The sequence below is a fragment of the Salminus brasiliensis genome, chromosome 7, assembly GCF_030463535.1.
Source record: "Salminus brasiliensis chromosome 7, fSalBra1.hap2, whole genome shotgun sequence".
In the NCBI taxonomy this organism is placed as follows: domain Eukaryota; kingdom Metazoa; phylum Chordata; class Actinopteri; order Characiformes; family Bryconidae; genus Salminus; species Salminus brasiliensis.
The window spans coordinates 15,268,827-15,292,666 of NC_132884.1; the positions used below are offsets into that span (position 1 = coordinate 15,268,827).

The 23,840-nt window shown below is 41.3% G+C and overlaps 1 protein-coding gene across 2 annotated transcripts in view; it reads left to right on the forward strand.

Moving 5' to 3' along the window:
* sema5bb (sema domain, seven thrombospondin repeats (type 1 and type 1-like), transmembrane domain (TM) and short cytoplasmic domain, (semaphorin) 5Bb) overlaps nt 1–13,749 on the forward strand; it is an 81,403-nt gene extending 67,654 nt beyond the window's left edge. For both annotated transcript variants that reach the window (XM_072683998.1, XM_072683999.1), the window contains 10 exons: nt 815–999; nt 2,041–2,184; nt 2,835–2,982; nt 4,345–4,573; nt 5,844–6,062; nt 6,270–6,440; nt 6,667–6,807; nt 6,922–6,960; nt 7,364–7,572; nt 9,196–13,749. In XM_072683998.1, coding sequence (XP_072540099.1) covers nt 815–999; nt 2,041–2,184; nt 2,835–2,982; nt 4,345–4,573; nt 5,844–6,062; nt 6,270–6,440; nt 6,667–6,807; nt 6,922–6,960; nt 7,364–7,572; nt 9,196–9,357 — 1,647 coding nt within the window. In that variant the 3' untranslated portion in view covers nt 9,358–13,749. The remainder of the gene's footprint in view (nt 1–814; nt 1,000–2,040; nt 2,185–2,834; nt 2,983–4,344; nt 4,574–5,843; nt 6,063–6,269; nt 6,441–6,666; nt 6,808–6,921; nt 6,961–7,363; nt 7,573–9,195) is intronic.
* The last annotated feature ends 10,091 nt before the right edge of the window (nt 13,750–23,840 follow it).

The following is a 23,840-nucleotide window of genomic DNA, read 5'->3' on the forward strand; positions in this document are numbered from 1 at the left end:
TGAAAACAAATTAACGGCCTTATTTTGTATTTGTTACATGTAAAGTGACCTATTTTAACCTTTTTGTTTACTTTTCGTCAGTTTGGCTTACAGCTCATGAAAATTAGAAATGCAAAAATGATTGGAATATTTATTATTACATATTTATTATAAATAGTATTATTAGAGTAAGATCAGAATCCAGAAATGAATGTCCAGTTCTTTTTCTCCTTAGCCCAGGTAAAACACTTCTGACGTCTTTGGTTCAAGAGTGGCTTGTTATTAGGAATGCAGCAGTTGTAGCCCCTTTCTTGGAGACCTCTGTGCGTGGTGGCTCTTAATGCACTCACACCAGCCTCAGTCCAAGTTCTTCCTAGGAATCGACTTTTCCTGACAGTCCTCTCAGAGCTGCGGCTGTCCCTGTTTCTCATGCAGCTTTTCCTACTGCATTATAGCCTTCCAGACACCTTTTCATCAGTATGCTTTTATACAGCACTCTGTGAACAGCCAGACTTTTCAGCAATTACCTTCTATGGCTGACCCTACGCGTGGAGAGTGTCAATGACCGTCTTCTGGACAACTGTTAAGTCAGCAGTCTTGCCTGTGATTGTGGTTGTGTGTGCCGAAGTAGACTTAGAGATGCACTGTATTTCTTGTTAGAATCGTAATTTATTTAAACTCCAAATAACATATTCTAATAATGTAATGAGATACTGGATTTCTGGGGGTAAATCCCCCTGGGGTATCTCAGGGGTGTGTGTGTGTGTATGCAGGTGTCTATATGCATAATACTTGAATTGTTCACAAGTTGCTTAATTGATTTTGACTCTTATAGGAGCGAAACCTCACCCAGGATGGTGCTTTTGGGTCATGGTCACCATGGCAATCATGTAACCACAATGACGGTGGGGAAAATACCAGCGCCTGTCAATGCCGATCTCGTTCCTGTGATAGCCCTGCTCCTCAGTGTGGAGGTTCAGAGTGTGTGGGTCCAGCAATAGAGGTGGCCAACTGCTCCAGGTGTGTGAAAAAAAAACAAAAAGGGGCTGTTCTCATGTGGACTTTTCTCAAGAACAAATCCAAGAAAATTCTGAAGAAGATATTGGTGAATAAGACCCAATGTTTATATGTAGAACCAGAACAGCACGAATAAGCATTTCAATGATTACACTCCAAAGCTTGAATTGCCTGGTATAATGGTTCCTCTGTATGATGGAGAACAAAAGTGTTTGAACTATAGTTGCCTTCTCTGCCGTCAAGCTGAAGAGTATTTCAGGGTGTCATACTGTTCCCTCGTGGTCTTATTAAGTTAGATTCTTTTTTAAATACCCTTGCAGTGTCATGTTGGTTCCTTCACCAAAATATACTGTGCATGGGGATAATAGAGGTGAACTTTATTCAATCAGTGTAAATCCCCTAGCTCAGCTCAGATTGGCTGGTGAACTGGCAGACTGCAAGGTCATAGACTGTGTATTAAACTGAGCTATCTTGATAAAGTGCCAGGAAGAACTTCTCCTATTAGAGCCACTCAGTGGAGGAAAGAATGTGACCCACCCAGTACAAACACGCAGCCTGGGACACTGAGCACTGTGCACTGTTTCCTAAAACTAGATTTTTAAAGAATTTCTTGCTAACAGTATTGAATAATATTGAACTCCTGAATAATATAGTAACTCCTGTATCGTGATCTGTGTCATATCGCCAAGTTTTTGCAAGTACACAGGCCTAGTGTGTCAGGGGTTTCTAATACATTTATTTTGGATTTACATTCAGTATCAACAAGCATAAATCTGCACTTCTGGCATTTTGTATTTGTTTTGACGTGAATAAATACAGCAAAAATGTAAAATATCGCCCCAGCATTAAGAACAGCAAAAGGTTATAAGTAGTTCATACAATTTCTTCTTTTCCTTACAAATCCATGGATTGTAACTTTCGAATCTGAACTTTTCCTGCTTGTTTTCATAATGTGTAGGTGAGAAATAATTAATATAAATAGATCTTTTCTTCTCTGGGTTCAGTTGAGCTGTTTAAGTTTAACAGCTATGTTTGTATGTATAGAAACGGTGGTTGGACCCCCTGGTCCTCATGGTCTCCTTGCAGTACCAGCTGTGGTGTCGGGTTTGAGGTCCGTCAGAGATCCTGCAATAACCCTGCCCCCCGACACGGGGGAAGAGTATGTGTGGGCCAAGCCAGAGAGGAGAGGTGAGATACAACACAACTGTTTCTGTGCTACTTTGCTCAGTTTCTACGTACAGGGGAAAAGTAATAGTAAATAGATAATGTCTCAGGTGTAGTCCAATGTCTCCTTAGTCAGCCAGGGCATGTTTGTTGTCTGAAGTCAGCTCTTGTAGTTTTCACTGGAGTTACGATGCTGAGGTATCAATAGGGAAGCTTATACCTCACTAGTTTAATTGATTTTGAAAAGTGTGTGACTAAATCTCGTCATGTCTCAAATCACATGGATAAATATTTGTTTAAAAATGGGCAGAAGTTAAGCTAAACTTTTAAGATTCCCTATTGCTGTTTTTAAATGAGCACCTCATGGATCTGGCTAGTAATTTACTCACTCACGTTGAGACTGAAGTCTCATGTTGCAACGAATGATCCAATAAACAAAAGATGGCACACAGATAAAGTTAGTAATAGAAGCCTGAACGTCTTGTTATTAACCATTTTTATAGACAACAATGTCATACATTGATGATAATTGGTTAAGTAAATGCTTCGGGCACTTGCTGGCTTGGCTTGCCTGGTAGCTCCAACCGGGCTAAGAGAAAAAAAAAGTAATGTAAATATGTAACTTTTTTGCTAAACTGACATTTCAGAGGTGTGTGGGTGTTTGTTTTTTGCAGGTTATGCAATGAGAATACTCCGTGTCCTTTGCCGGTGTCCTGGGTGACCTGGAGCTCCTGGTCTAAGTGCAGCGCTCCCTGTGGAGGTGGAGTCCAGTCCCGGGTCAGAACCTGTGAGAACGGAAACACCTGCTCAGGCTGTCCTCTGGTAGGCTACCGAATATGTCTATGCATACATTTTACTTTTGACTGGATTTGACTGGACAAAAAACACTGTGTTTTTTGTCAGTTTACACAAAAAACCCTTTCTGATAAGTGACTGCAACTACTTTAACGTGCACTGTCTGCTGACATAAGTTAATGTGCATACACAGCATGGAAGAGGAATGTTTATGATCCAAAATGAATACAGTCATATTCTCACAGCCATATTTCGTAACCATCTACCTAATAGTGGGAATAACCAGCCTTGGCTCAGGCGACGCTAGCGAGACGTTGTGGCATGCACTGTATTAGGTGACAAAAGGTATTCATTATACAGGTTAACTGGTCGACAATTTGCCAAATTTCCCATCTGACATCAATGGCCCACGGGACACCTCTGTTATGCTCTTGGGAGGTCCGTTCTCAGTACACCTTCACTCTAGCTACTTTAGAACATGAAAAATTAGTGGTTTCTGAGATGCTACTCAAGGCTGTTAAAATTCTTTTGCATCATATGGGATTTAATAAGAATTACTGCGGTTCTGCACAAAACAACGCTCATTACATGTCTTCTGTTGTTTTGTATAACTTATTAAGCCATGTTTAAAAACGATTGGATTTCCAAGGGGAGACGTGGAGGAGCTATACTGATGCTAGGTGAGGATTCTCAAACCAGCTTTAATGCTGAAGTAGTCATTACAAGATAAGTAAAATGTGATCGTAAAGGTAGGCACATGGTCAGCAGCAGTACTCCGATAGACTGTGGTAATAAAAGCAATGATGGATTGGTATTAACAGGCCCAAAGTATTCAGAGAACAAACACAATTACATCACCTCCACCAGCCTGTTGATAGAAGGCCTGTTGGGCCCGTGGGTTCAGGCCATTGGTGCCAAATTCTGGAGTGATCTGTGTGCTGTAGCAGAAATCGAGACTAATCAGAACAGGTTATGTTTTCCAGTCTTAAGCTTTCCAGTTTTAGTGACCCCAGCTTTCTATTCTTGACTGACAGAAGTGGAATCTGACATGGCCTTCTGCTGTTGCAGCCCATCTGCCTCGAGGTTCAATGTGTTGTGCATTCGGAGATGCTTTATTGCTCACCACATTTGTACAAATAATCAAATCAGACCGTCTGGCAACAACATTCGATCAATAATTACACGTTACAAATACACACATCACACAGAGGACAGTGTGATTGTATTTTAGTATAAAATACAATCATATGTAGTGGTGCATGTGAGCTCCAACCAAAGTGAAGAACGGCTCAGAGCTGAGATGAATGATAAATAAGGAAGTGACCGCATGTTACAGCACTCTTTTCATGCAGCCCACTTTTTAAAACGTATTATTGTGTTTGTGTTTAGGAGTACAAAGCATGCAATCTGGAGGCGTGTGCAGAGGTCCGTCGAAACACACCCTGGTCACCATGGTACCCAGTAAATGTAACAGTAGGCGGTGCCCGGCAGGAGCAGCGTGTGCGCTTTACCTGCAGAGCTCTACTGGCCAACCCACACGACCTGCAGCTCGGTAAACGCAAACTAGAGACACGCACCTGCCCAGCCAACGATGGAGCACCAGGCTGCGAGACTGACGGTAAAATACATAAACACGCTGTATGTTTCAATGCTACCAGTACTACAACAACTAATAGTAATAATAATAATAATAATAATAATACCATTACTACCCACTAGTAATAATGTTCTATATTGTCGCTGTAATGCAAAAATCTTGCATCTCCAAAAAGGCCAATTTACAGCAGAAGAAAGAAAAACCTTCTTAGCTTTTAATGGAAAAAGATTTTATTCCAAGCCATTTTGGAGCCATTTTCTATTGGTCCATTGATTATAATATTTAGACACAATGTTAAGAACAGCTGCCAAATTTGAGTTATGTCAAAAAGTAAAAATTGGCAAAAATGCAGATGCAAAGTGTGTGTGTGTGTGTGTGTGTGTGTGTGTGTGTGGACAGGGGCGGACTTGGACAAAAAAACGTCCCTGGCATTTTGGACTGCACCAGACCAGCCCACCACATTCGATAACGCACACTTTTTCGGTCTCTTGAATGTGTATACCAACAGTGCAACTCTTTAAAACCACATTGATTTTGTGGGTGAATTGTGGTTTTAAAAAGGGTTTTCACATTTAAGACTGTTTAGTTCAGATTGGAAGACATTAAAGTACTAACCGAGGCTTATTTTCTCATTCACTCAGTGCATGCAATGTCTTAAAATAGCTGCTAGTGGTTGAGACGTTATTAGCTTATTTCACCTGCGTTTACAATACAAACTTACTTGGCCATGAAACAGTTTTATCATTTGATCAGATTTATCAAGGGGTTGGATTGCTTTAGCCTACTCATCACAGAGCCTAAGTGTTCTGAAAGCAGTCCAGTTTAATGCAGGTTGTACCACATGTTCCTGTTCACTATGAATGCCACTGGCAGAACTGCCGTCGCCACAATCACCACTGTCATCTGCCACAGAAGCCAATGTGACAAATGTCTGTACTTTTGGCACATTTGGCAGCGTTTGCTTGAAGAGGAAATGTATTCAAGTTTCTCTGTTCCTTTTTTGCGTTTTTTCTCCGTCTCAGAAGACCCTCACTGTTACCAATGGGCTGCAGACAAGGGTGTTTTTAAGGGGCTGTTGGTTAAGAGACAAACTCTTACACTGACTTTTTTTTTTTTTACATTACGCAGGCAGGACCAACGCAACATTGGCTTTATGGGCCAGTCAGACCAATATATAAATAAAAAAGGGGCCCAAATAGCACCACCAGGAAAATGCCCGGGATGTCAGATGGCCGTGTGTGTTCAATATATGTGCAATATGTACAACACTCATTTTCATTTCATCTTGCAGGTCTGGTTGAAGACTTGGCGAGGGTGAGCCAACCTTTTAACCGTGTACAAGGGGCTGCCTGGTCGCCATGGGAGACATGGTCTTCCTGCTCCAAAGAGTGTTCCAGAGGTTTCCGCACTCGTAAGCGCTCATGTTTAGCTCCTGATGGGAAGACCTCACTGTTCTCCTGCAGTGGAACCCCTGTGGAATATCAGGACTGCAACACGCAACCATGTCCAGGTAACCACAGAAAGCAGCAGATGCCAGCACTGACCACACATCTGCCTCTGCGATAGTTATCTACAAGTGCGCACATATGTCACATACAGTAGCTATAAGCATCAGATATATTTCACTACTTATATTTTAATTTAAAAAATGAATTAACATAATCATTTATTCTTGTTGGATTTGCTGTAATTGTAGTATTGGTCTGTTGTTTTGTAGTAAAAGGGGCGTGGTCATGCTGGTCTTCCTGGTCTGAGTGTTCTGCTTCCTGTGGGGGTGGGCATTATCAGCGCTCACGGAGCTGCTCTAATCCCACCCCTAAACACTCTGGGGACATTTGCATCGGACTGCACACTGAGGAGGCCCTCTGCAACACACACGAGTGTGAAGGTGAGATGCACCTACACTGCAGGCTGCAAATAGATTTTCCATTTGTTTGATTTTCATTGTTTGTATAATATTAACATTTATATTTAATAGTATTTAAATGATCACAGTATTCAATCAACTATTGGCCCATGACTAGTCTTTTTTATTTATTTAAGTTCTTTTTTTTAAGTAATAAGTGTTGGTTCAATGTTCACATTTTGGTTTGGGCTTGACTTTTTGTGTGTAGGTGGTGGGTGGGGGGCGTGGTCCGAGTGGTCAGAGTGTGAGGAGGGACTTCAGCACCGCAGTCGCACCTGTGAAGTAAGCCCCGATCCCTGTGAGGGGAACAACACAGTCTGGAGAGTCTGTGCCCCCAGCGAGAGTGCAGGTAAGCTCACCTGCACCTGTTCAAGCTTAATATCGCTCTCCGTTCCTTCACCTTCATCATCGTCATTCTTATCTTTACTTCTGCCTAACTCTCCCCCTCTTCCCTGTGTTCCAGTGGGCTTTCCAGGATGGAAGAGGGGCTTAAACTGCGGAGGTAACCCACATCATCTTCGATTTGCCTTTAAGCACTAACTGCTGTCTTGGCTGGGCTAATCAACTACACATGGGAGAAGGGAAACATTTGTATAAATTAAAAAGTTTACCATTTATATTTTAGGATCCTAAGCCTGTGTCTGGTCATAGCCTTCTCTTTCTGGCTCTTGTGTTGTGATGTATTAAGGATCAATATTGTAATGTTTAATATATTCGGTCTAGCATGAAATCAGCCTGACATATCTTGCAACTCGCAACTACCAGCTTACCGTTTAAAAATGTCCATGTTAGGCCAGCCTAACAGAGATAATCAGCATTGAACTGTATGACAATGATCCAAACTGTCCCATTCAAATGGTAACGCTATTCTATCTGTCTGCCCTGCTTCTTTGTCTTTCTCTCAGGTTTCTCTCTGTTCCACCTGTTGCTGACGGGTGTGAGCTGTTTTCTGGCTGCAGTGTTTGCATCTTTTCTGGTGTATGTTTTCTGTCAGCGGGTCCATAAGCCCTCTCAGGACTCTGCAGTGATCCACCCCAGCACCCCCAACCACCTGCACCACAAAGACGCCAGCGGCACCCCAAAGAACGAGAAATACACACCCATGGAGTTTAAGGTAGAGGCGGTTTCACAATCACAATCTGTTCTCTCTCAGAAATGTTCATTAGAGGATCATCACAGAAGGAGGACTTCCTTCTGTGCTTGGTGTTCTTCTGCACTAAAAAAAATAGTTTATTTAACTCTAACTTTAACTTAAACTGTAATGGTCTGTTCAGTAGTTAATGAATAACTATTATGGTAACTAGTTATGGTATAATTAAAAGTATCTAATAAATGATTTATTGTATTTCCTGTATAATCAGTAGTGCTTATTGATGAATACATTTTTAAGTAATACCTGCAATTTTAGAAGATATATAATGTAATGAGCATAATATAATGCGACATACAGCCTTTAAGTGGATTGTTGCTTTTATGCAGTATAAAGGTTCATAATAAACACCAGTGTTCAATACAGGTAAATGTCGACACCAACACAATAAACAATAAATAATTAAATAAAAGTTGCTTAATGTAAAACAAGGCAGGGGAGAACAGAATATAGCCTACAGTATTTTTAAGTTATGAATGTTGAGCTTTTTACAGACGTAACCTGCACATCTACAAATAAAACTTTCAAGCACTACTCATTTCTGAACAATTCAGCTGAGAAGTGAGGTTAACTGTAACAGATGGAGGAGCTAGTTCATTTTAACAATCATCAACATCATCAACAGTCATTTTAGAAGTCTGGTAAACCAATGCAAAATACAAATTGATTCACTACAATTCCTCGTTCTTGGAATCAGATGTGCTTTTGAATTAATCCGATAAAAAATATATACATCAATACGATGTTGCATCAGCGGCAGTTTGAAAGAAGATGCTGGATAGTTGTGCATGTGTCGGGGGAGGCATGTGTCAGTCCTCACCCTCCCAGTTTTGGCAGCATTACATGTGATAGAGAGTACTAATAATTGTACTAATAATTGTGTTGGGTAATCTGCAATTTGGGGGAAAAAATGACTAATATTTAAAAAATGAACAATTGACATCACATATGTAGTACATTTATGACTGTAGTGATGCATCTTTGAATATAAAGTTCCAAACAAGCCTTTGTGAATCTATAAGGAGGAATTAACTTCTTACTTTGGGAGGCTTACTAACCAGTACTTCGCAGGTTACTTAGCTCACACTGTAAGTCCGTTATAGACTTAAAGTTGCCCACTTAACACTTATTGTTACTTAGGGACATTAAGTTTAATATAAGATTAATATGTGATGTTGAAGGTTGCTGTTGCTGGTGGATCTTTGATGTTTTTTGTCCAACGCATGTTACATGACATTTCACTAAGACTCAAGTGAACTGTGTTAACTTGTGGAAACAGGGTACGATAGGCAGCCTTTAATGTTGTTTTGCAGTGTCCAGTAATTTGAAATTCCATTTATGATTCTTTGAAAGAAAAGCTTGTTGTCTGTACCAAGTTTGCGCCTGTCTAAAAAAAAATGAGAAAACTCCACCAACAGACCAAAAGTCTTTGGTGGAAAACTGAGGTCATTATCTTAATGATGGCTACATTGTACATTCTCGTTTGTAAACAGGCTGTATTGTAGATATTTCTGTGTTATTGCTAGTTCTGTTTTGTGGGGGTAATCACACTGTGGGTTTGGTAACAGTTTCTTCTCTCATTTTCAGACTCTGAATAAGAACAACCTGCTCCCAGAGGAAAGCTGTAACTACTTCCCATCCCCTCTCCAGCAGACGAATGTTTATGCCACCACGTATTACCCCTCCCCGCTGGGTAAATACGATTTCCCTACGTTAGACTCACCCTGCAGGAGCTACATGCACACCTGAACCCTTCTCTCACACACATGGACAGCAGAGCGCACCTGCATTGCATGTTGGGGCAGTGACACCAAAATGGCATTCGTCAGGTGCAGTGCAAGACCAGTGATAGCAGCAGTGTGTGTAGAGGTTCAGAAAAGCTCTGTGCAAAGATATTTTGGACTTTAAGGATTACACAGTGGACTTGATGCATTTTTATTGCAGGACAAAGCGGTGGCTGCAATGCATTGGTTGACTGGGACAAGCAGAGTGTGGATCAAAAGGCTGAAAATCAGACCATGTGACCAGTGCCACAATGTAAAGACTTGATTGATTGGAAACTTTACTGAACATTTACTCAAAACCTTTTCATCCAAATGGGCCAAAACAGACAGACTGTGGCTTTCGCTTTTGAAGGGAATATATGAAACATAAACTGTGTCTCTGTCTTCCATAAGGACAAAGGACTGAGGACGGACCTTTTGGTTGAATTCTTCACGAGTCTGGAAGTAGGACTCACAAGGCTTCTCTTTCTCTCACTCCTCTGCTTCATTCTCATATTAACCCACAGCTCTTCTCTAAGAAAGGCTAGAACTTTGGGGGTCTTTGGCTCTGGAGTGGATGAAAGGCATTTTGGGCAGGCAGAATTTACTGCTATCTGATATGTAAAAGACTAGTTTGTGAAAAAGCAAAAAAGTTCTACAGGTTCCCCCTTGGCCTGAATGTATTCGGTATTAGGTCTCAAGTTTGCCTCTTTATGTTTACACTGGAGTCATGAGGATAATGTACTGTAGGCTTAATGAGGTAATCACTTATAGACTTGCTTGTGTGGTTTAATTTCTATAACTATATAGAGTACAGTATGTACATACTGCCAGTAATAACTGGTGACGTACACACCCCCTACACCTCCATTAATTGTTGTTGGCATTATTAGCCTTTTAGCTCCAGCACAAAGCTAAAGAAGCAGACTTCAGACACTAAAACAACACGTCTAGACTGACTAACTGTATTTTTTGGTCAGCTTATACTTTCTGTAATGAGGATACAGAGGTGGAAAAGTGCATTCAGCCTTACATGTACATCAAGCACTGTATGCAGTACCAGTCAAAAGTTTGGAAACTTGGAAAATGAGTTATTTACCTTATATTGTATATTATATTTGTATTGTGTTTCAAAAGTGTTGCATAATAGTGATCAGAGGTGGGTAGAGAGGCCTAAAGCCATGCCCCAGTAAAGGTATTAAAAAAGGAAATGTTTTCCACAACTTGAGTAATGGTACAAAAGTATGACACAAGTGAACCTGTAGTGAAACTTCTTAGTACAGTTTGTTAAGCTCGGTTCTTCTCTTTTTAAAATTCTTTTTTGTCTAACGAAATGACTGCAATAAAAGCATGTACAGGTCTGACGAATCCCAAAGCAGCACAGATGCTGTCACCAATGTAAAAATGAAATTAAGCGCAAAAATAGCCTTTAGTAACTAAATATACACCTTTTCTGAATATTCTGACCACCCCTGGTTTGAAAGGAACTCTGCCTATTATATCAGCTTTACTGACCCTATAGGAGCACTTTGTAGTTCAATAATTACAGCCTGTAGTCCATCTGTTTCTCTGCATACTTTGTTAACTTCCTCTCACCCTGTTCTTCAGTGGTCAGGACCCCACTGGACCACCACAGAGCAGGTATTATTTGGGTAGTGGGTCTCTGGCTTTACTCCTGCCACTAGGTAAGAGTGTCTAATAGAGTGGACAGTGGGTGGACACAGTGTTTTAAATCTGATCCACTCAAACCAGCACACTAACTGCAGTGCTGAGAATCACCCAAATAATACCTGGTCTGTGGTGGTCATAATACATGTAATGCAAATACATGAATTCTTTCCCTTATAAATATACAGTACTTGGGTAGATTATTGGGTACAAATCCACACTAGTGGATAAATACATTAGTATTTATCTTAGAAACAAATCTCAAGCATTTAGGCTTTTTAAACCATAGGTCATTAACCCTTTCGCTAGTAAGTTCTGGCTACCTGTAATGGTACACCCATAGCGAGTTTCTTTTCTGTGACGTCTGCACCATTGAAGATGGATCTTAATTTTTGGGATGCACTGTATGTTGTGGGAAGACTAATTTGTATGCAGATTTAATGAATCAGTAGAATTAAAGCAGATTGCTGCGTAACTTTCGAAGCTGAACATTTAGATCCCATAGTTGGGGACCGTACTTGTGAAAGGGTTCTAACGATAAACATACATTCAATCATGGTGATCCTGCATCCAAACTTTATACTGGTGCTGTATATGTGATTCTAGAGGCTTTGGGGGAGGGGGAGCAAATGATATTAATTTTTAGGACGGCCATGTGTTTTGGACCACAGCATGGGCAATTTTCTGTATATTTGTATATTTGTAGAGTTCATACTGTGTATATATACCTGCAACTGTTGATTCTTCGAATTGGGCTGGTGATAACTGTCAGCTTACAGTCATACACACCGCACACACTACAAGTAAAAGCATTATTTTTATTTTAGAACTTTAGGCCAGTTCCATGGAAAAGCCGATTTCCCTTGCTTTTTTGACATTCCGTTGAAGTATGTAGACATTGTGACATTGTGAAAGAATTATATGGCGACTAAGCTGTAAAACCAACCATTTTTTCCAACCAACTTAGTCATTTCCAATTCCCACCCGCCAGCTAAGTCTTTAGATGCTACCAGCTCTGGAAGGGTGAAGGCTGACCTGTGTCTCCTCTGACCCACATAAAGCCAGCCAGCCACATCTTTTTGAACTGCTGCTAATGCACCATCATTTGACAGCTGAACAGGCTTGGAGGCAAGCACCAGTAGTGAAAGTATCAGATAATAGCTATTCAGCTAGGGCCATTCTACCCACTCTGAGAGGTTCATTTGCAAGGTGACAACACTTTTTTTGGATGTCGGGAAGTTGAGGCAGGCTGTCGTCACCCATTTAACAGTAGAAGAAGAAAATGAACTGGAAAAGAAGTAAAAATGAGCGACAGGAGCACGTAAGGAGTTTTTTTTTCAGGTAAGGAATTTAGACTAGTCTTGAGTACTGCGCTTGCAGATGGGGCTTCTGGTAGCAATACCATAGTATTAGCAGTAGAGTCAAAGCTAATGAATCTGTTATTCCCCCACCCCCCCTCCCCCCCTGGACGGGCAACCCGCCAACATCAGACACACTCTCCTCTATAAACCAGCCAGTGTCAAGTATAGGGAGATGCAGTGTAGGTGATGACGACAGGACATAGGTGTATCCTGCTAAGTTCTTCAGTGCGCTTGCTAAATTGCAATGTGAAGGCAAAACTAACCAGATCACAATGTAACAAAATTGGAATCTGCAAACTCACACTGTTAAAAGTAAAGATCCTTGAGGAACTTGTGGAGGTTCTGCAGTTTGCAACTGTGGAGGAACGTTCACTTAAAACATTCACTTAAAAAATAGTTTCTTAATGATCTTATACTTTTAACAGTGACTTGAGACTGTCACGCTGCTCAGGAGCCCAAAACAACTTTTTGCATTCGCCGTTTGTAGCGTCACAAATCCTAAAAGAGTGTTAAACAGGATATTTAAAGCTACACACAGAGAACGTTACTGTACTGTACTGTTCACACCTCTCGTCAAAAGTTTTGGGACTCTCTGAGTGGATGGTTTGACTTGTTTGGATGGTCTTTGACTGTTTCGCTCAATAATAAGAGGAGGTTGTAGGGGCTGAAATCCTATTATTATGATAGCATTACATTATTGGTTAATATTATGTCCCCCATGCTGCAGACAATGCAGATTTTTTTTTAAGTTTCTAGTTGCTCAAAAGACATTCTGATTGTGCTCAACATGACAGAAGGGACATTACCCAAGTCAAACAGTCCGTTTGGATTTCAAGTTTACTTTAATTGAATTGAATCTCATTTCAAAAGAAGGCCGTGTGTCCCCAAACTTTTGATGGGCTTGCGCTAAGAAGCTGCTGCATTTACATTTACACAATTCAAACATGAACATGAGTGAAATACATTTTCATATTATTGTTTAAATTCATTTTCGGCAGTGATTGGGTTGAAGTGGGTTGTAGTGGGTGTGAGACTGGCTTAAATGAACTACAGACCGATGTATGATCAGAACACTAAGGTGCTGAGTGGCATTTTCCTCCATTCAGACATATATTTTTAATGCTGCGTCGTCTTTTTTTGTGCTTTTGCATCGTGGACGGATCCAGAGGAGGAGGATGATGTCATGCGGTATTGTGGTTCACTCTCCCTTTGACACTGTTGTTGCTTGGACCTATTTGACGTTGCATGTTTGGACACTGAGGAGTCCCCCTATGCAATCCAACACAAACCCCCACCACCATCACTGCCTTTACACACACTGTGAACTTTTTGCTATTTTATATTTTTGTATGCTGTTTATTGTAAAAAACAATATATATAAATAAACCTCAGATTTCCCTCTGTGACAAACAGCTGCTTATTTGTTCCTCTCTGAATGTGAAAGCAGCTGTTCTCTGCCTTTCTGTTTCTCTCCTCTCGTTCGCATTTATTCTCTCACATTTTTCCCATCTCTCCGTTCTTAATCTTTACTTCTCTTACTGAAGTGTGAATAGGCAGTAAGGAGCGTTTCAGCCCAGAAGGCTTTTTAAATACAGGGCAGCCATTCAAGGTTTGAGCGGCCAGTGAACTGCACGGTACAAGGACAGAATGTTCATCTGTAAGGGAGAAAGGAGAGGAAAATTATTCTGTTTAAAGAAATGACTTTGAAATGTCTTTAACATTAACATAAAACATGCACACTGAGGAAATAAATGCATATGTAAGAAGTGTCTTCCATAATGTTTGGGACCGAGATTGCATTTTTAAGTCACGTTTGAGACCAGCGTGAGACTTGTCTCCTGTTCTTTAGAAACAACCCTTGGGTTTTGATACTTTGGTCCTAATTATCATCTTATAGGTGGTTTATTTTTTTTGGTATGTCAGACTGATCTCACCTCAGTCTCGTCTGAATAAGGCTCATGAAAAGTGTAAGACCTCTTGTTTTATAAAGCCCTCTTCTAGGACTCTAGACTCTAGGAGTTCTTATAGCCGTCTATCAGAGCAAAAGGAGAGCTCATGCTTTTCTCATCTCTGTCCAAAACCCCTCACAGTTAAGTGCACAGTTTGTTGATCCCATCTTTTCTCCTGAAAGTAGGTTTGGGAGAATGACTTCAGAAACCAGTGAAATAATATTGAGATCTACTTTATGTCTCCTCAGACAAATATGATGGAAGGGACTGTTAGGCCAAGGAAGACCACTGCTGGCTGCAGAAGGATCTTTACTGTAGCAAAGAAATACATCTTACAGATAAGAAAAAGAGCCTTTAAAAGAGTCTGCAGAACCCTGGAAAAAGGTCTTGTGGACAGATGAGACCAGGATTAACCTGCATCATAGTGAAGGCAAGAGCGAAGTGTGGTCCGCCCAAAATTATCCAAGCATACTGTGAAGGCAACATGGGAAGATCTTGCCAGTCACCCAATTGAAATAAAATTGAGCATGCGTTCCATGTGCTCGGCTCGACCAGCCATCCCTAAAAATCCACGGAAGACAAGCGTCCAGGCTTTTCTCTGTACTGGCACCAAAGTGGTGGAACGAGCTGACACTGGGTGTCCGAACGGCAGAGTTGCTCGCTGTCTTCAAACGCAGACTGAAGACCCTCCTTTTCCAAGAATACTTGGGCGAATAGCAGGGTGGTCACCTTTCTCACTTGTGTTTAGCAATGTCTAAACTTAGGTATCTTTGAATTTAAGCCTATTCAAACTAGCTGAGGATTTTAAAATAAATAGTAAATAGAAAAGCACTTTTGTAAGTCGCTCTGGAGAAGACCGTCTGCTAAATGCCTTACATGTAAATGTAAAAATAAAAAAAAAAAGCAAGAGGGGAAGATGGCTGCATTACAGGCATGGCACAGCATCAATCGAGAAGATACGCAGGACCTGGTGATGTCTGTTTAATATTCTGATTATATATAACATATGTATTTGCAATATATTTGCAAATGCCCTTTAATTACACTCTGGGTTGTGAACTCACGTCTGATTGGTTTGAGTTGGAATATCAAGGAATAACGTGTGTGTCTTTGTCTCAAACATCATGGGGGACACTATATACATATATACGTCAGTCTCCATGTCTCTGTCTGTCTTCCTCTCTCTTTCTCTCCCACTCAGGATCTGTTTGAATGTCATGGTGGTTACTCTGTCTCTCAGCCATAAAGTTTCAGAAATGTCAGGAAAGTCATTCCAGCCTTTTCCCTACACTCCCTCTGTCCGTCCCACTGCTCCTTTCATTCGGCAACTTTAAAGCCGTTTGACATTTCAGAGCAGACAATGGAGGTGCAGAGTGTGGACCTGTGAACACCATTAAAGAGTGTAAAGAGGAGTTTGTTCAAATGTGAACAAAGCCACTGACCTCTTCAGTGCCTCCATTTACACTTTATACATGAGCATGAAGCTTCTGGCTTCCAGAGCACAGCACTCTGGAGGCGTTGAGAGGAAACGTCTGGAGAAAAATGCCGTTTATACAGTTTTCCTCCTAAACCCAAATGTAGCCGAACAGCTGTGACGTGTTTGGTGTCTTTGGTTTGCTTCCTAATTTGTTTGTGGAGCTACAATGGGAGCTAATAGAGCTAACAAGCAATGGAAGCTCATGTACACCAATATTAGCACTGTTTAAAATACATGCCAGAGCATCACACTATACACTGTATGACCAAATGTTTGTGGACACTCCTTCTAATGAATGCATTTTGCTACTTTAAGTTGCACCCATTGTTGACACAGATGTGCAAATGCTCACACACACACACACACACACCTTGGCTAGTACCTATAGAGAAATATTGACAATAGAATAGGACTCTCGAGCAGATAAACATGAGCTTATTGGCACCGTGCCCAATGTCAGGCGTAGGCTAGAGGGGTATAAAGCGGAACTGTGGAATAACTGGTATTATTTTAGGGGTGAGGTGGGGTGGTCATCCAACATCCTGACCTCACTAGTGTTTTTGTTGGTGAATGCAATCAAATCAAAAATCTTCAGAGCAATTCTCCATAATCAGGTAGAACACCTTACGCCTTCCCTGGACAGCAGAGACAGTTACTCCAACAAAAGGAGGATAAACTATAATACCCTTGATTTTGAAAGAAACTATGAATGAGCAGGTGTCCCAATATTATCGGGTTGAGGTCAGGACTCAAGTTCTTATACACCAAACTGTGCTTTGTGCACTGGTGCGCAGTCATGTCGGAACAGGGAGGGGCCATCCCCAGAGCATTAAATAGGCCAAAACCTCTTAGTCTGCTGAAGCATTAAGAGTTCCTTTCACTGGAACTAAGGGGCTGAACCCAACTCCTGAAAAACAACTCCACACCATAATCCCCCCTCCACCAAACTTTACACTTGGCACAATGCAGTCAGACAAGTAACGTTCTCCTAGCAACCGCCAAACCCAGACTCGTCCATTGGATTGGCAGATGGAGAAGCGTCACTTCAGAGAATGCGTCTTCACTGCTCTAGAGTCCAGTGGCAGCGTGTTTTACTCCACTGCATCCGATGCTTTGCATTGCACTTGGTGATGTAAGACTTGGATGCAGCTGCTCGGGCATGGAAACCCATTCCATGAAGCTCTCTAAGCTCTCTGTTCTTGAGCTAATCCAAAGGCCACATGAAGTTTGGAGGTCTGTGGAGATTGACTCTGCAGAAAGTTGGCAACCTCTGTGCACAATGCGCCTCAGCATCCGCTGCCACCGCTCTGTCATTTTACATGTCCTACCCCTTCACGGCTGAGTTGCTGCCTTTCCCAAAAGCTTCCACTTTGTTATAATACCTCTGACAGTTGACTAAGGAATATTTAGTAGCGAAGAAATTTCTCGACTGGACTTGTTGCACAGGTGGCATCCTATCACAGTACCCCGCTGGAATTGTTCCTGAGAGCAACTCATTCTTTCACAAATGTTTGTAGAAGCAGTCTGCATGCCTGGGTGGCCATGGAATTGACTGGAACACCTGAATTTAATTATTTGGATGGTTGAGTGAATACTTTTGGCAATATAGGTGTCTTTTATACTGTTAACGAGTTCAAACAGGTGTCATTAATACAGGTAATGAGTGGAGGACAGAGAAGCCTCTTAAAGAAGAAGTTACAGGTCTGTGACAGCCAGAAATCTTGCTTGTTTGTAGGTGACCAAATACTTATTTTCCACCATTATTTGCAAATAAATGTTTTCAAAATTCCTGAATTTGTTTTTCTCATTTTGTATCTCATAGTGGAAAATTACAGACCTCTCTCATCTATCTAAGTAGAAAAACCTGCACAATCAGTGGCTGACTAAATACTTTTTTGCCCCATTGTATATATACTGCAGTATTCCGGTTACCTTCACTCACACACTCTTCAAAAGACAATGCAATGCAATTACTGGTGGGTAAATTTTTTCTGCAACTTCCTGCAAAGTGATAAACTCTTGCTCACTACTTTTCACCCTTACAGTGGCTGAATACTTGGTGTTGTCCATGTCGCAGGCATCTAATAGAGTGATTGGAATGTATCTTATTTCTCAGACCTCCAGGGCCAAGAGCATGCATAATTACTGAAAATCTACAGCAGGGGACTGTAGATAGAGGCCTGGCAATGGACGTGATTAATGATGTTAGGGGTTTGGGCTAATAGCTAAGCTGAGTGATGTGGATTTTTAATGAGCTGCGGTGTGCTTCCGAGGTTTTCCTCTGAAATGAACAGAAACCATCCATTTCTTAGCAGAGCAGACAGGAAATGACTGTGTTTGACTCATAAAAGTCTAGAGTCATTACTGTCATTATACTCTACTAATTAAATGTAATGTACATAATTATATTCAGAGTGGAGCCCACAGGGCCAGATTAACATATTGGCTTGGTAGGACTGCAGCTCCCAGGCCCATGCATGCAAGGGTGTGCTGGTTGGCTGGGGAGGATTGGGAAAGTTGTTCAGCAGAGCTAATTGCATGATTGATTAACAAGCACAAGTGTTTGTTCAGCACCTGACTTCAGTTAAAAGAGAGGACTGGTATAACTGCATGACTGTTTTTTTAGTGGTCCAGTTTAAGGGGAAATATCGCTTTCCCAGCTAAGCAATGACGAAGACAGAGTGCCCTTTTCATACTGCTACATGCTTGGTGGCTGTTGGCCTCCCAAACACCCATGAATGTCAGAGCTTGTCATTTAAATCTAAATTATTGAATCCTTAAATCATTAAGATTTCATTATAATTGAATTAAAGCTAGTTAGAGTGTAATTCGGTATAATAATAATAATAATAGTTTCTGAGGAGGCCTGCAAACATGTTGAGTTTGACACTAACAAGAACTAAGAGATGCATAGTCCATACATTTTACTTCCGTTTACAGCGTATGTGGCTAAAATGCACCTCAGTTTGCTGCTCACTTACAGTGCCTTGCAAAAGTATATGGATTTGTACCAATTTTGTTGCACTACAACCTGTACTTACTTACATTTACATTTATGGCATTTAGCAGACGCTCTTATCCAGAGCGACTTACAAAGTGCTTTGCTATTTACCCAAGAAAAGCCTTAGCTAGTTAGAATAGACCAATAATTCAATGGATACCTCTAAGCTTTAGACATTACTAAACACAATACAATAAGGTGACCATAGTACTCTAATCGTCCAAGTACTCTCTGAAGAGGTGGGTCTTCAGTCTGCGTTTGAAGAAAGCGAGCGACTCGGCCGTTCGGACACCCAGGGGCAGCTCGTTCCACCACTTTGGTGCCAGGACAGAAAAAAGCCTGGACGCTTGTCTTCTGCGGATTTTGAGGGATGGCGGGTGGAGCCGAGCCATACTTGAAGCTCGAAGGGCTCTTGGTGCAGATCGGCTTTTGACCATTGCCATCAAGTATGGAGGGGCTGATCCATTCTTGGCTTTGTAGGCCAGCGTCAGGGTTTTAAATCTGATGCGGGAAGCAGCTACAGTAAGCCAGTGAAGAGAACGCAGCAGTGGAGTGACAGGGCTGAATTTAGGGACATTGAAGACGACCCGTGCCGCTGTAGTAAGATGCTTTAGCAGCAGCAACTTCTGTTCTAAACCTGGAGAGAAGAGACTGATAGGAGTGGAGGTCGGAGTTGTGTTGTGACTTCCGCCACTTCCTTTCAGCCAGTCTCAGCTCTCTATGGTTGTTGCGGAGAACATCTGACAGCCACAGGGAAGGTGGAGAAGAATGTGTTGACCTAGGGGAGAAAGGGCAGAGAAGGTCAACAGAGGTGGATATAGATGAGAGGAGAGTGTCTGTAGCAGTTTCAAGTGGGAGAGAGGAGAAAGATTCAAGATGAGGAAGAGTGGTCAGGACAGTTGAGAGGATAGGATTGGGAGAAGGCAAGATGACTGGAGTTTCTCTGACGGAAGGTTGAAGTCGCCGAGTAGAATAAGTGGCGCGTCAACAGGGAGTCCACTCAAGAGAACATCCAGTTCATCAACAAAACTGCCCAAAGGACCAGGAGGACGATAGAGAACAATGATGTGAAGTCTAGTGGGAGAAGAGACAGTAACAGCATGCTATTCAAAAGAGGATATGTCAAGATTAGAAAAAGAGAGCGGGGTGAAGCGCCACAGAGGAGAGAGAAGTAAACCGGTGCCGCTGCCCCTACCAGTCCTTCGTGGAGAGTGGGAAAAGGCAAAGGCAGACGACAAGGCAGCTGGAGTTGCAGAGTTGTCTGGGGTGATCCATGTCTCTTTCAGTGCCAGGAAGTTTAGAGACCGAGCAGAAGCAAAAGCTGAAATGAAATCTGCCTTCTGCACTGCAGACTGGCAATTCCAGAGTCCCCCAGTTACCATCACATTGGTATTAGAACAAGGTGGGTAAATGAGGTTACCGGAATTGCGGTGTCTGCATCGGTGTCTGCACCTCCGGCTGCTGTCAGAAGTGTGGACAGGAATTGCAAAGCACATCTTCAAGTACAACAGAAAAAAGTTTTGCAGCTGATATTCTAGTGAGGAGTCATAACGTCTAACAATTAACAATCCACACCTAATTTATCAAGATTGGAGGCACTTGGCTCCTCCTCTGCAATTCACACTTCTAGCTGGCCTGAAACTACACCTGAATCAGCACCTCAATCAACTAGTGAGCACCAAGCTTCTATGTTAACCTTAAGACAAGAGTGTTAGCAGAATCTAGTTAGAAGTATATTTAAAAAACAGTCTACCTTACAAGCTAAAGATTTTTTGTGGAAATAAAAAATAAATAAAATTGGCATGTGCATATGTATTCACCCCTTTGCTATGAAGCACCTTAAAAGCACCTTTGTTCTGGTGCAACCAATTACCTTCAGAGAGGCAGCACAGAGACCAAAGGTAACCCTGAAGGAGTTTCCAAGCAGAGACTGAAGTATATGTCCACTCTACCACAATAAGCCGTACACTTAATAGATGAGTGGCCAGAATTTGAATTTCAGTTTGTGAGGTAACAAAAAATGTCAAGGGGGTGAATGCATTTGCAAGGCACTGTATGCCTGCATATGTGTGCAGCCCTGTTAATATGTGTTTACTGACAGTATAATACTGCAACAGTCTGAAAATATTTGGTGATACTATGGCAGGCCCCTGGATTTAGTAAAGCCTTAGAGCGCTGCATGGTGTTATTCTGGGCGTGGACAGCAACCTGAAAGGTATAGCCTGTAAAAACACCACTATACAACATTAGAATACATATTTTAATAATTTGAGCTGAACTGAAATGAATGGTTGTGGTATGTTGGTTCCAACCTGTGAAGGTGAGATGACCAGCACCCCAAACACCACCTTACCCAAAGTAATGCTCCAAATATTACGAGAAGATTAAGGGTATAATTTCAATAAGTTATGTTAGCTAAGGTAAGTGGGTAGCTAGGCAGTTACTATGGTGGTTGTTAGGTGGTTGCTATGAAGTTGCATTGTGGTTGCTATGGGGTTGTTAAGTAGTTGCTGGATGATTGCTATGGCATTGCTAGAGAGTTACTGTGACATTTCTAGATAAATTACGGATATAATCTCACCAAGCTTCAGTAGCTAAGCTGATTACACACATAAAAGGAATATTTAATATCTAATTAAAATCTAATTAATATCTACTAAAACATGACTGATAAATTAACATGTATCAGCTAGAAAAGTGCATTTGCTGAAGGAAGTGTAGAGTGGTTCTCACCCCCCGGTAGTTGCTAGGCTATTGATATGATGTTACTAGGGTGAGACTGTTTTGCTAAGTGGTTGCTATGGTGTTGCTAGATAGTTGATATGACATTTCTGGATGGTTGCTATGGTATGCCAGGTAGTTGCTTAAGTGTTGCTAGATGGTTGTCATTATATCCCAGGTGGTTGCTATGGTGTTGTTGAGTGATTGCTAAGTCATTGCTATGGAGTATTTTTTTCCGTGACAGGGTGTAGCTAGGCAGTTACTATGGTGGTTGTTAGGTGGTTGCTATGGAGTAGTTTTTTCCGTGACAGGGTGTAGCTAGGCAGTTGGTTGTTAGGTGGTTGCTATGGCGCGTTAGATAGTTGCTAGATGATTGCTATGGCGTTGCTAGATAGTTGCTATGCCATTTCTAGATGGTTGCTATGGTATGCCTGGTAGTTGCTGTCGTGTTGCTAGATGTTTTTTTATTCATTGTTTTTTTTTTGTTTCAAAGCAAAGACAGTGTGAGTGAGGCCATGATGTTGGATGATCCCCACCTCACTTCATCCCCTACTCATCCCTAACCCCCAAATTCATGGCAAACATTCTAATTACCATTTTTTTCTTAAGGTGTCAGAAAGCGTCCTCACAACCTTAGCTACAGAAGAACATATGTGTGGTCAGAGCGTGGACAGGTCAGCAGAATTGAGTAGGAGAGACAGAGAAGAGCCTGGGGGATTTAGGAGTATTAGAAAAAAGGCATTAGTGAGACAGAGGCAGGGACAGAGAGTGTGTGTAAGTGATCAGTAGAACTGGGAAAGAGCAGATGGGGAATGCAGTTGAAATCTAGAAGAGAAACGGCTCTTTAAGAGAACTCTGAAACAAAGATGAATTTTTCATAAAACATTTGGGTCACTTACACTCCATTCTGGCCCAGAAGATATTTCACACAAGTTCATCCATTAAACACTGTAGAATCGACCTGAATGAAAGGAACTGGACAGTTTAAAATCAATTACATTCACAATTATTGTGTGAGTAATGGAGCGAGGCTGAGAAGCGGAAATACAGCCAGAGGCGTAGCTAGCCCTTTTCTAGGGGTGTAAAAGCACCCCTAAATTGAGTCCCAGCACCCCTAAAGATTGTAGTAAAAAAAGAAAAACACGTTTAACGTTAATTTCTCTCTGACAAGCTGGAAATGATAAAACCATAGAGAGTATACGGTTTAAGCAATTATTTTAACTATGAAAATACAGCAAACCTCGCCCCACCTTGCCTTGTATTTTTGTACTTTATCACTCAGAACTAACACATAGCCGTCATTATCAGCAGTCCATATTTCTGATGCACTCCTTTTTCTGTTTCTGCTCTGTGGTGGTCCTGTGAGGGTCCTGATCATTGAAGAACGGGTGACACTGACAGGTGATAATAAAGCACAGAGGACTGATAGTCCAAAATGACTTTAAAATGTAGTTTTTTAAATGAGCTGTTCTCATTTGGGTGTTCAGCATCCATAAACCTCTAAGCCTATAATCACCCCTGAATACAGCACTACATAGCGCACACACACACAGGCAGCTTTAAAAGTAGGCCATGTAAAGGAATACAGTCACACACGCACACATCTGGCAACACAGGCTCAGACAAAATAATTGAATAAGAAAAAAAAAAGTCTGAACTCAGCTTAACTTATCTTAGATAAGGTACAATAGTCTGAACTCAACTAGTAGCTGTAAAAACATCTGCTTCAGAGAGTCCTATTCTATTGGCAGTACTTCTCTACAGTCACTAGAAATGCACATCTGTGTCAGCAATGGGTGCAACTGAAAGTAGCTGATTGAATTCATTAGAAGGGGTGTCCACAAACATTTCATTAGTGACTGTTATAAATGATCCAGTAGCTAGTAGCTGTAAAACATCTGTACAGGTTTTCATGGGAGTTCTATAGTTATGGGAGACATTTCAGTTCAGACAGAGGTGATCAAAACTCAACTCATCTTAACTCAATTCAAGAAATCCTAAAATAATTCAATAAAATAAAATAATTAAATAAGATACAAGATACTGAACTCAACTCATCTTAACTGAACTCAGCTCAACTGAAATGAATTGAACACATCAGGCTGTGCTAACCTGAACTGAACAGAGCTGAGTTTAACACAGTCAAACTGAACAGAATTGAATTGAACTGAACTGAATAAAGCAGAATTTATATGAACTGAACTGATTGAACTGAGGTGGAACAGAACTGATCTGAACTGAACGAACCCAAACTGAACTGAACAGATTTCACTAAACAAAGCTCAGCCGAAC